The following is a 13,524-nucleotide window of genomic DNA, read 5'->3' as shown; positions in this document are numbered from 1 at the left end:
CAATGCAAATACAGTTTGTAGCGACTAAAGGGAATAAAGGGATAGTTCACCCAAAAAGGAAAATTCTGTCATTAATTACTCACCCGCATGCCGTTCCAAACCTGTAGGACCTTCGTTCATCTTTAGAACACAAGTTAAGATATTTTTGATGAAATCTGAGAGCTTTCTGACCCTGCATAGACAGCTACGCAACTGACACATTCAAGACCCAGAAAGATAGTAAGGACATCGATAAAAATTCCATGTGACATCAGTGGTTCAACCATAATTTTATGAAGCTATGAGAATATTTTTGTGCGCAAAGAAAGCCAAAATAAGTTGTAAACAATTTTGTTAAACAACAATCCACTCACTGTAGGTACTACCCCTTACAGCCTCAATTTGATTCATTTTAAAAACTAAATATGGCACTACCAGTTAAATTTGCTGAAAATCCTTTAAAGAATCAGCATATGGGTTTCGAATGACTTTATAGAATCATTTTTGGATGTACTTGTCCTTAAAAAACATCTAAGCTCAGTAGAAGTCAACAAATAAGTGTCCATATTCTTAAGGTATTAACACAGTAAGGGGCCGTTCACACCGAATGTGTTTTTCTTTTTCAAAATGCGAGGTGCTGAGATGTGTATTATACAGTTCAACTTCTTTAACTGTTCTTTTAAAAGCTGTCATTTGTGGGACAAAGCTAGACTTGGGACATAAGCGCCAAGTTGCATGTTTAGATATAAAAATAATGATAAAGCAGTTCAGTGGAATGTGTTCAGTGTGAACCGCCCCTAAATCTGAGTTAATGTGCTCAGGTAAGAAAGAAATCTTAACGCTTACATCAGATACTCCAGGATTAGAAGGGATTTTTGTCTCTGGTGCTCCTGGAGACTGATGAGCTTTTATAAGCTGATGTAAAAAGAGGGTCTATAGATCAGTGCAAGGACTCCTTTGTTAAGTTTTAAAGTGATATTTTACCCAAAAATGAAAAATGTGTCATCATTTACTCACCCTCATGTTGTTCCAAACTTCTTAAAGTTTCTTTCTTATGTTGAACATAAAAGAAGATATTTTGAAGAATGCTGGTAATCAAACAGTTGATGGTCCCCCATTGACTTAAATAGTATTTTTCTTTTCCTACTATGGAAGTCAATAAAGACCAAGAACTGTTTGGCTCATCAAAATCCTTCAAAATATATTCCTCTGTGTTCAACATAAGAAAAAAAATGTGTACAGATTTGGGGGTGAGTAAATGATGACAAAATTTTCATTTTTGGGTGAACTATTTCTTTTAACGGCAGCTAAAAGTGTTTCGTTATGACCTCAAACGCGTTTAAAGAAACTATTTGACCTAGAAATGAACATTTTGGCAGCATTTACTCACCCTAATGCTGTTCCAAACCCATACTGTGAGATTCTTGCGTACAACACAAAAGTAGTTATTTAACATCATGTCCAACCTGCTGTTTTACAATGAAAGTCAATGGTTAACGCAGCTAGTTAGTTACAGTTCACACACAAAAAAATGAAAATTCTGTCATTAATTACTCATGTCGTTCCAAACCCGTAAGACCTTGGTAATCTTCAGAATACAAATTAAAATATTTTAGCTTTCTGACCCTGAATAGACAGCAGTGCAACTGACATGTTCAAGGCTCAGAAAGGTACTGTAGTAAGGACATTGTTAAAATAGTCCATGTGACATTAGTGGTTCAACTGTAATGTGGGAATACATTTTGTGCACCAAAAAAAAAACTAAAATAATGACTTCATTCAACAATTTCTAATTTTCTGTGTCAGCCTTCGACACATTCTGATGTAGAACATCCATCTTACTTGCAAGTCATCCTCTCTGTCAAAATCTTTAGACATATTTACAAAGACAGTCTTAAGGCATAGCATGTCCAGGTTCTACGTCAGAACACGCATGCATCATGGTACTGTCATAAACATGTGTCAAAGACTGACACAGAAGAGAAGAAATTGTTGAATAAAGGTGGTTATTTTTGTTTTCTTTGATGTCGCATGGACTATTTTTTCGATGTCCTTACTACCTTTCTGGGCCTTGAACAGTTGTGTTGCTGTCTATGAAGGGTCAGAAAGCTCTTGGATTTTATCCAAATATCTTAATTTGTGTTCAGAAGATGAATAAAGGTCTTACCGGTTTGGAACGACATGACAGTGAGTAATTAATGACAGAATTATCATTTTTGGCTGAACTAACCCTTTAAATTCATGGAAAAGCAGCTTGGACATTCTTAATATCTCCTTTCGTGTTCCTCTCAAGAAAGTAAACCATCATGAGGGTGATGAAATGACAACTGAGTTTTCTATTTTGGCTGAACTATCCCTTAAATAATGATTGATGGTTGCTCTCATTCTGTCTGTTTTCATCCTTTGCAGAGTTACCTCTCACCTCCTGCTCTCTCTTCCCTCTTTCCCAGCATATGCGAGAGGCTGCAGAGAGGAGGCAGCAGCTAGAATTAGAGCATGAACAAGCCTTGGCTGTCCTCAGTGCCAAGCAGCAGGAGATTGACCTTCTGCAGAAGGTGAGAGATCAAGGTTCCCAACCACACCGAACCTTGGGATGGAGATCATCCACAGGCCAGAGTGTAGAAGACATTGCATCATGTGCCCAAAAATGAAAATCCTGTCAATAATTACTCACCCTCGTGGCTTTCCAACCCCGTGAGACCTTTGTTCATCTTTATAAGACAAATTGAGATATTTTTGATGAAATTCGACAGCTTTCAAGAGACGTTCAAGGCCTGGAAAGGTCATAAAGAGACTAAAATAGTCCATGTGACATCAGTTGTCCAACCATAATGTTATGAACCTACGAGAATACTTTTGTACGCAAAGAAAACAATAATAACGGCTTTATTGAACCATTTCTTCTCTTCTGTGTCAGATAGTACCACAACCAATGCCTTGAAAGTGTCTTGTTTCAATGCCTTGAAACTTAAAAAAGTAAAAAAATAAATAAATCAACCCCTGTGAAATTGAAGAAACACCTAATAATAAAATCCACCTATCAAAGTGCTCCTAATGAAGAGACAATTTTAGGTACCTCTCTGAAATATTCCTCTCATTTCTCGTTTGAATAAAGAGAAAAGTGCCGCTGTCTCGCCACTCAGAGTAAATTAGTCTAATGAAACGGCAGAGCAGGTGATCAAATCTGACATTTTCTCCAGAATGCGTGAACATTGTCACTCGCTGAAACGTTTGAGTTAATGTCTGTCTTTATTGAATGGAGCACTGTGATTACAAAGGAGAATAAACAGAAGAAATGACACACACACGCTCATCAGAGAAGTCAAGACATTACAAAACCAGTTTTGTAGTTCTGAAGGTGAATCTCCAAACATGTTTCTGAAGCATCCCCTCATGTTTTGATTCTGGAGAGGCTGACGCTCCAACAGATGTTCCTCTATTCATGTGGAACCGAACGATGTTTTCCACAGCTGCTAGGAGTTACAATGAATGACCCTACAATGCACTGCATCGATCACAAGTCCTTGTTGCCTAAAGCTTATTCAACCAAACTTGGGAATAGTGAAAGTTTATACACTTGGGACGTGTAGGATTTTTTAGCTGTCACTTTTAAGTATGCCATAACTGACTTGCCGTCATATATCATTTTTGTGTTGTTTATAGGCTCAGGTTGAGGCTAAGAAGGAACATGAAGGTGCCGTCCATCTGTTAGAGGTGAGTAACGATATCTACTCATGAATTTTAGTGCATGTGTATGTGAGTGTGAATATATTAAGCATGCATTTTCAATCGTATCTTGGCTGACCGTTAATGTACGGAACATTCTACATGCGTCATTGTATATTTTCTCATATTAGCCAAAAATCTGGCTACCATATGAGTCATGTCTTAGCTTACACCATTTGACATTTTGAGTTTTTCAGACAAATTTATTAAATAAATAATTACAGCTCTTGTGTAAATATTTTTTCTTTATTGATTTTTTATTTAACTAATGTACACATGTTTTATGATTTACTATAGTCTGCTTTCTTCTTTTCATTCATTGCTGCCATTAATAAACAATTAAGAGAATATAAGGGGGGGCTGTACTCATGTTGGGTCTCTGTGACTTTTGAACCTGAAGAAATGCTCGTGTGTGCAACTGTGATTTGTTTGGTTCCTTACATCTCTTGTCACTATGTTACTGGTCTTTTGTTTTTTGCATATACAGAATCACTTGGACAGCATGCAGGTATTTTCGAGTTACTTCTCCTCAAAGTTCTCCCTCTCTTCCCCGTGTGACTCATTGGGGGTAGTTCCTGTCACCTCGTTTAGCTGTCCTGTCAATTACTGTACCGCTCATCCATGATTGATCTGTGAACATTTGATCAATATCTTTGATCTATATCGCCATAGATCAAATTATTGAACCTTTTTAGTACAAACCATCAGTCTTCATAGTCATTTTAAACATACCTGACAAAAGTTGTTTATGTGTTTTATAAATGTTTAAAGTAAAATGCGTCTTGTTTTGCTTGTTTTCAAAGCCAAACAATTGCTTTTTTTAATATTTTTTTTTACTATGTATATATATTAATTCAATTAATCACATCCAAAATAAACGTTTTTGTTTACATAATATATGTGTGTGTGTACTGTTATATTTATTATGTATACATAAATACACAAATATAGTTTAAAAATATTTACATGTATATATTTTTATTTATATAATTAATATGATATATAAATATTATTTAATATATAAACAACATAGTTTTCTTAAATATATCCATGCATGTGTGTGTATTTATATAAACAAAAAATATACACAGTACACACACATGTTATGTAAACAAACATCCAAAAATTTTATTTTGGATGCGATTAATCGTTTGACAGCATTATATATATATATATATATATATATATATATATATATATATATATATATATATATATATATAACAGTTTTCTAAAATATATTCATGCATGTGTGTGTATTTATATGTGACCCTGGACCACAAAACCAGTCATAAGGTTAAATTTTACAAAACTGAGATGTATACATCATATGAAAGCTCGGTAAATAAGCTTTCTATTGATGTATGGTTTGTTAGGATAGGACAATATTTGTCTGAGATACATCTATTTGAAAATCTGGAATCTGAGGGTGCAAAAAAATCAAAATACTGAAAAAATCACCTTTAAAGTTGTCCAAATTAGGTTCTTAACAATGCATATTACTAATCAAAAATTACATTTTGATAGGTTTACAGTAGGAATTTTACAAAAAATCTTCATGGAACATGATCTTTACTTAATTTCCTAATGATTTTTGGCATAAAAGAAAAATCAATAATTTTGACCCATACAATGTATTTTTGGCTATTGCTACAAATATACCCCAGCGACTTAAGACTGGTTTTGTGGTCCAGGGTCACATATATGCATAATAAATATACACAGCACACACACATATATTATGTAAACACAAACTTTTATTTTGGAAGCGATTAATCACAAATAATCACGATTAATTGGTTGACAGCCCTAATTTATATACAAATATTTCAGGATTCTTTCTGAGTAGAAAGTTTAAAAGAACAGCATTTATTTTGAAACAGATGTTTTGTAACGTTTTTCAGTGTCTTTATTGTCATTTTTATTCAATTGAATGCATTTAATATTATTTTATTATTACTATTATTAGCAGTATTATCAGTATATTTATTCATAATTATTATATTTAAGCTAAAATTATATTAATTAACTAGTTAACATTAATTGAAAAAGTATATATATATATATATATATATATATAAGCTAATTGAAAAATGTTATTATAGTTATAGGTTTTATATATATATATATATATATATATATATATATATATATAATTTAATTAATAATAACAGTATGCACATTTTATACTATTAAAACTAAATTGTTTTGATGATTATTTATATCATAATACATTTACCAAAAATGCATAAAAATAATGCATATCAAATAAAAAACTATTAAATATAAAAATATGCATAAAAATAATGCATACTAGATAAAATAAATAAATATAACAAATATTATATTTAAATGTTAGAATTAATTTGTGCTATTTTTTAAGTTATATTATTTTTGGGGGTGCCATCCATCTTCAGATATTTAAGTAATGATGAGGACAAAGGTTCACCATGAATCACCTCTATCTTCAGTAAACAAAGAGTAAAAATGACTTTGCCTGTGGGTTTAGATTTTATTTTTATTTTTTTAATTAAAATAGTTTGAAACGATCTGTTGTTCACTCATTCCTCTTGGGAGGCAAGTGTTTTGATCATGCAGAAGCTAAACACAGAGGAAAAATGAAGATGCGGGCATGTTTATGAAAAAGTACAAATGCAAGTACTGCAAAAGTCAGTTTGCTCTTTTAACTCATTGGTAAAAATTTCTCATTCACTGCCTGATCCTTTCTGCTACTCCTGTGTTGCGATGCATGGGTGCTGGCTTGTGCTGAATCCTGTTAGCGCCTCATGGATATGTGCGTTTGCAGATCAGATCAGCAACAACAAACATGACTGATGGATTGCAGAATGCAACATGTCTCCCTTCCACCACCCTCCTTTAATTCCCTTGCCCAAAAAGCCATGTTTAGCCATATTTATGCATTTATGAACTGTGCATATAAACATGTTGCACAAAACATCCTGTAAGTATAACAGGTCCAGTTATGGTTTTATGTTGACTTGTTAAAATGCAAACTCACATGATCCGCCAATGTGGTTTATAGTATGTACAAATATACATGTGAGTTTCGTCAAATCATCAGGCATAAACAGCTTTTACTGTTATTTTGGCATGTGTGGTACTCTTCTCCATTTAATAGTACTTCCCATCGCTAACATCATGATCAACTAAGAGATTTGATGTACAATACCAGCTGAACAGAGATTGACTCCTGTCTTTGTTTGATTCTGTTGGTGTCTGAAGCTGAGAAGTTTCCTTCGCACTAAGAACACAATGCGATTTTTGGTAGGAAAAACCTCCTTTTAGATGTAGGCCATTTTTTTGTAGTATTGTAGGTTGCTTACCACATTCACAGTTGGTAGAGTTGGTAGACTCCATTCATTGGCATTCATCAGCTAGTTAATGTGAAGTGTAGATGTTAATAAAGCTGTTATCAGTTTTAAATGTCAATGCTTTTATCACAGATCAGCCGAAATGGTCTGTATGCGTTTTTAATGCTAGCCTTTCTCTTTTCTTTTTCTTTCCAGGCTAAAGTGAGAGAACTGGAGGAAAAATGCCGGTCGCAGAGTGAGCAGTTTAACCTGCTGTCAAAAGAGCTGGAGAAGTTCAGGTTGCAGGCTGGGAAGTTAGACATCCTGAGCAGCAGTCAGCTGACAGGAGGTGACTCGCCCGGCTCACCCACCAAACCCCTCACCCTCTCCCAGCTCCTCAACGGCCTCACTGCCCCCTCCGGGAAAGGTACAGTATGTCCACTGAAGGAGGTCGTGTGTCGACACCTCCTTAAATATTTAACAGAATTACACTGCAACATAGTATGGTTTCTTTTCATTATGTGATGGTGAAATACATATTTCAGATTTTATTCATTCTAATTAATTTACAGAATATTAGATGTATAATGTGCAAGAACCTCAAATATTTGAAAGCTATTGGAAATACATTGGATTACATATACCTTGCAGAATCTGGGAAATGGTAATTATTTTACCAAAATAAGAGGGATCATACAAAATGCATGAATAAGATATTTCACATAAAAGATATTTACATATAGTCCACTAAAGAAAATAATAGTTACATTTATAAAAAGGAGCCTGTTCAAAAGTTTCTTAATACTGTGTTGTTTCCTGAATGATCCACAGCTGTGTTTTTAGCGATAGTTGTTCATGAATCCATTGTTTGTCCTAAACACTTAAACTGCATGCTGTTCTTCAGAAATATCCTTCAGGTCCCACAAATTCTTTGTTTTTCAGCATTTTTGTGTATTTTCCTTTCCTTTTGACTGTATGATTTTGAGATCCATCTTTTTCACACTGAGAACAACTGAGGGACTCATTTGCAACTATAGACCTTTCTCACAACTTCCGTATTTTGCGCCGGAAATACGTAATTGCTGTGTAAACCTATTTCCGCCCCGGTATGCCGGTAACCAGTTAAACAACGTGAAAAACGCTTAACGTAGCTTAATGTATGTAAAAAACGACCAGGAAACCCCAAGTTTCTGTCAAACCTTACGTGGAACAAACATTAACTACTATCAAAAGAACGAGCCCTTATTCCACAGATAAAGTGAATAATATCACGTTAAGCGTTTTCTCCCCCATAGAAGCCCATTATAAGGAAACAGCTTAACGTGGTTTACGTACCTCAGCAGCGACCAGGGAAAACCAAACTTATGTTAAATTTCACTTATAATAAATACTTGCTGCTGTCAAAAGAACGAGCTCTTATTCAGCATATAAAGTGATCGCCCCCCATAGAAGTCCATTATAACAAACCATGTTAAGCTTTTTCCTTAATGGAGTCCTATGGGGAGAAAAGCGTGATATTATTCACTTTATATGCTCAATAAGAGCTCATTCTTTTGACAGCAGAAAGTGTTTATTATAAGTAAAATTTTAAGCCACGTTAAGCTTTTTTTTTTGTATAATGGACTTCTATGGGGGCCGATCACTTTATATGCTGAATGAGAGCTCGTTCTTTTGAGAACAGAAAGTGTTTATTATAAGTGAAATTTAACAGAAGTTTGGTCTTCCCTGGTCGCTGTTAAGGTAAGTTAAACCAAGCTGTTTCCTTATAATGGGCTTCTATGGGGAGAAAACGCTTAACGTGATATTATGCACTTTATCTGTGGAATAAGGGCTCGTTCTTTTGATAGTAGTTAGTGTTTGTTCCAAGTAAGGTATGACAGAAATTTGGGGTTTCCTGGTCGTTTTTTACGTACGTTAAGCCATGTTAAGCGTGTATAAACGCGGATAAACTCTTAGTGGAAAAATGTATATCCTTTATCCAATTTGTTCCTCTTTGTGACGGAGTTTTCCTACACGACTCTTATGAGGTCGGCAAAAGTTATCTTTGGCAAACCAGCGAGGGAAGTTGTGTAGACTCTCTCCATTTTAATTTTAAATTACCCGGCTTTCTGCTGTGTTGACATTACACAGGAAGTCTGCATACCCTGCGATTGCGTATTTCCGGTTTCTGTGAAAAAGGTCTATTACAGAAGGTTGAAAGGCTCACTGATGCTTCAGAAGGAAACACAATGCGTTAAGAGTCAGGGGGTGAAAACTTCTGAACGTAATGAAGATGTGTACTTTTTTTTATTTTGCCTTAAATATCATATTTAGTTTTATTTAGTACTGCCCTTTAGAAGCTACAGAAGACAAAATTAGATGTTTACCAGAAGACAAAAGTTAAATTTATTCTAATCTTCAAATTCAAAAATCTCTTAATGGTTAGTTTTTCCTTCTGGAGCATCAGTGAGCATTTGAACCTTTTATATAGTTGAGGCCCTCAGTTGTCCTCAGTGTGAAAAGATGGATCTCAAAATCCTACAGTCATTGTTGGAAAGGGTTCAAATACACAAAAATGCTGAAAAACCAAAGAATTAGTTGGACCTGAAGGATTTTTTTTCTGAAGAACAGCAGGCGGTTTAACTGTTCAGGACAAACAAGGAACTCATGAACAACTATCACTAAACAAACAAAAAAAACCACAACTATTATTTTCTCTCGTGGACTATATGTAAACGTCTTTTATGTAAAATATCTTATTCAGGTCAGTACTAAATAAAAAATAACATGCGTTTTTGATAACATATATACAGCCTTGGGGAGACTTCTTTCAAATACAAGAAAATCTTACTGACCCCAGACTTTTGAACAGTAGAGTATATTTTCTGTCCAAATTTCTTTGTAAGTTACTGTATTGACTGGTTAGAGTTCACGTCGTATTCACTCACCTTTACTTTGCCATCCTTCATTGTTTATCCTTCCCATGAGGCAATATGAAACAATATCTAATTCTGAAAAATCTGAAGATTGATAAGATCAACAGCAGTGATGATGTGCTGAGATGGAGGGAGGAGGATGGGACTGTACACAGTAATGAAGTAATCAGTCACCTTTGTATGTGTGTGTAAAGGTAATGAGGATTCGATGAGTAAGATCTCAGAGCTCATTCGGCCTCTGCAGATGACTGAGGGGGAGAAGGTAGAGCTCCTGTCTGTCAAACCCACCTTCCTGTCACGCAGCACACCCTCCAGCCCACGGCGGGCCTTCCTCTCAGAGGTGCGGCCCGTCATCGCCACTGCTGTGAGTATCACAAACAAACCAATCAGTTGGTGTTGATCAAAGAGATAGTTCACCTAAAAATTTAAATTCTGTCATTAATTACTCCCTCTCATGTTCTTCCAAATCCGTAAGACCTTCGTTCATCTTTCGGAACACAAATTAAGATATTTTTAATGAAATCTGAGAGCTTTCTGACCCTGCATAGACAGAAACTACCACGTTCAAGGCCCAGAAAAATACTAAGGACATATGATATAATAGTCCATGTAAAATCAGTGGTTCAGCCTTAATTTTATGAAGCTACGAAAATACTTTTTGTGCCCAAAGAAAACAAAAATAACCATTTTATACAACAATTTAATTTTTAAACTCTCCTGTTTAATTTTCTCCTGGCATTCAAGGTTGAACTGATGTCACATGTTTTATTTTGTCAGATGTCCTTACTACCTTTCTAGGCCTTGAACATGGTCATGTAATGTGTTAATTGGGTTTAGATTTTGGTTCTGTATGTAAAAGAAATGCAAAAATTAACCCATAAAGTGACACAAATAAAATCAGAGATGGCTAGAAAAAAAAAGAATGATCATAATCCAGTTTCCAAAATACATGCAAGAAATAAAACTAATTTTCACATTTCCAGGACTTTCAGAAACAGAAGTAATCACGGTAAACTTCAGGGTGAATGGAAACTACAAAAAAATTTCTGAGTTCTCATTAGCTCCGATAGAAAATAGAAAAAATCCATGATATCTTTTCTATGACTTTCCAAAAGAGGAAAAAATATTGTAAGATTGATTACAGTGTTCAGATAAGAGAAAGATGTAAAAATTGCCATCACTTTCTCAGCCTTGTGTTAAAAACACCCACACAGCAGCATTTATTAATGTACCTGTGAATTACATTTTTAAAAATAAATAAATTAATACAATATATTAAAAACATATATTCAATCTAATATATAATATATAGAGAATAGAATAAATTAGATTCTTTTCTAACCAATATATTCTAGATTCTAGGTAGATTCTAGTAGTATGTCATGTACCACAGTGATTTGGGCATTATGAGAATAATTACAGTATACATTGACAGGCTGTGTGTGTGTGAGAGAGTGTGTGTGGGTGTGAATAGTCCAATCTGTCTGCTCAGACTGTGCTCTGCTGGTGTTATTGGCTTAATCGCCCACATTATCAGATTGCACACTGGACTTTGCTTTCAATTATTACAGACTTCAATTTTGCCCAAAAAATTATCAAAAACCAAAACTTGAAAAACTTTTATTCAGTTTCATAACCAACTGATTTGTCATTGACTTGTATAGGTGTAGTTCCTAATGCACACAAATCTGATTTTGGCTTCAAATCTTTAGGTCTGAGTGTGTACAGTGTCATTTTGAAGTTTGATTAAATACGATCCACTTCAGGAAGTGTCACCAATATCTAATGTATCTACAGTACATCAGCACACTGTAAAAAGACTGTGAATTATGAAAAGCGGCTATTTTGAAATCTGATCTGACCAATTAGACTGTAAAATTGAATGCAATCGGATTTCGATCCACATATGAATGTGGTTTGGATCAGGTTTGTAAACATTGGATTTCATGTTGATGTTCAGACTACAAAAAACTAAACAGATTTGAGTCAGCTATGCCAAAAAATCTGTCTGAACAAAGCGTTGAACTCCCTGTGCTGGTGAGGCTTAGCATGCTGCTTCACAGCAACAATGCTGTAAGCTAGTATATCTGACCATTAACTCTTCTATCCGCTTTTCCTCTCTCCTTTAGATGGACAAAGAGCTCGGCTCTTCCCCCAGGTCTAAGTCCAGATACACAGGCAAAGTGCGACTGTGTGTTGCCCGCTACAAGTGAGTGGATCCGCTACAGCTGTTGTAACATGTTACAATGTATTACAATAGGACATTTGCTGTAATAACAGACTACAGCATGTCATTAGCCATAATGATTTGTTATATCATGCCATTAGCTGTAATGATAAGGTGTAGAATAGCATTAGTCACTGTATCAGGTCTGCCTTAAAGAAATACTCTGGGTTAAGTACAAGTTAAGTATATCAACAACATCTGTGCACACTGTCAATTACCACAGATGAGAATTTTTTAACTCATGCACAGCAGATAAACATTTAAAATATGCTTCACACTATTTTGATAGTATAATCATAGCACCTGATGATAACATCATACAGTATGTGCTAACATGAGACTGGTTTGATGCATTCACAAAATGATATTGATTCAATTTGTGTTAAAATCATGTAAACTTGGTAAATAAGGAAAGTTTGTGCAATATCTAATTAAAGATCTGCCTTGAAAAGTAAAAATATTTTACAGCTTGAATATCAAACTTTGTTACTGAAGCATTTCTGTAAAAGGTTTACCAACTATTTTTGATTTACAATGCTTTTAAATCCTCCACTGGCATAACCAGATTGTATCCTGGTTACGAAGTCTGAAAGCAAGATATAAACTCACATTTTTGACTCTTTTCCTCAGAATTGTGTGATGTAAACTCGCAGTTGCGAGTTATAGTCAGAACTGCGAGATATGAACTCAGATTTCTGACTTTTTTTCTCAGAATTGTAATATGAACTCGCAATTGTGAGTTATAAAGTCAGAAGTGCAAGAAATAAACTCACATTTCTGACTGTTTTCTCAGAATTGTTTGATTTAAACTCGCAATTGCAAGTTATGAAGTCAGAATTGTGAGGTATAAACTCAAATTTCTGACTTTTTTCTCAGAATTGTGTGGTATATTTTACTGGTAGTCCAATAAATGGACAACAGTAATGTTTTTTTTTCTAAGGCACATTTAAAAAAATGACTTAAATGTCCTAATTGAACTATGGCCTAATGCTGGCTTAGCCTAAGCCCTGTCTGTGAAACCATGCCGTAGACTTTTTGATTTAATCCAGAATCTACCTTTTAAGTAGGGTTTAATAATAACATTAATAATGAAGCTCATGAATTTAATTCAGGATGTCCTCTCTGCAGTTATAACCCTTACGATGGCCCCAATGAGCATCCTGAAGCAGAGCTCCCCCTGGTGGCTGGGAAGTACCTATATGTTTATGGGACCATGGATGAGGACGGCTTCTATGAAGGTATATCACATTATAGGGTGACTTCAGAACGGTTATAAACTACCATTCAAAAGTTTGGTGTCAGTCAGATTTTTTAAATCGGTTGCCCATTTTCCAAAAGTTGGTATGATTCTTTAGTGTCTCTTTAA

General features: G+C 34.8%; 1 protein-coding gene across 20 annotated transcripts in view; it reads left to right on the top strand.

Moving 5' to 3' along the window:
• The window catches only part of rimbp2b (RIMS binding protein 2b), a 186,569-nt gene that overhangs the window by 128,466 nt on the left and 44,579 nt on the right, over positions 1–13,524 (top strand). For 19 of the 20 annotated variants that reach the window (XR_012339272.1, XM_073818545.1, XM_073818547.1 and 16 more), the window contains 7 exons: positions 2,430–2,534; positions 3,643–3,693; positions 4,193–4,213; positions 7,233–7,443; positions 10,126–10,295; positions 12,061–12,140; positions 13,287–13,396. Coding sequence is in view for 19 of the 20 variants with exons in the window: in XM_073818545.1 (XP_073674646.1) it covers positions 2,430–2,534; positions 3,643–3,693; positions 4,193–4,213; positions 7,233–7,443; positions 10,126–10,295; positions 12,061–12,140; positions 13,287–13,396 (748 nt within the window). In the remaining variant the exon portion in view is untranslated. Of the gene's footprint in view, positions 1–2,429; positions 2,535–3,642; positions 3,694–4,192; positions 4,214–6,949; positions 6,991–7,232; positions 7,444–10,125; positions 10,296–12,060; positions 12,141–13,286; positions 13,397–13,524 lie in introns of those variants that run through there. The other variant, XM_073818540.1, reaches the window with a different exon arrangement.

The sequence above is a fragment of the Garra rufa genome, chromosome 15, assembly GCF_049309525.1.
Source record: "Garra rufa chromosome 15, GarRuf1.0, whole genome shotgun sequence".
NCBI lineage: Eukaryota > Metazoa > Chordata > Actinopteri > Cypriniformes > Cyprinidae > Garra > Garra rufa.
The sequence above is the reverse complement of the archived record's forward strand: the minus strand, read 5'-3'. Positions and strand labels throughout refer to the sequence as shown.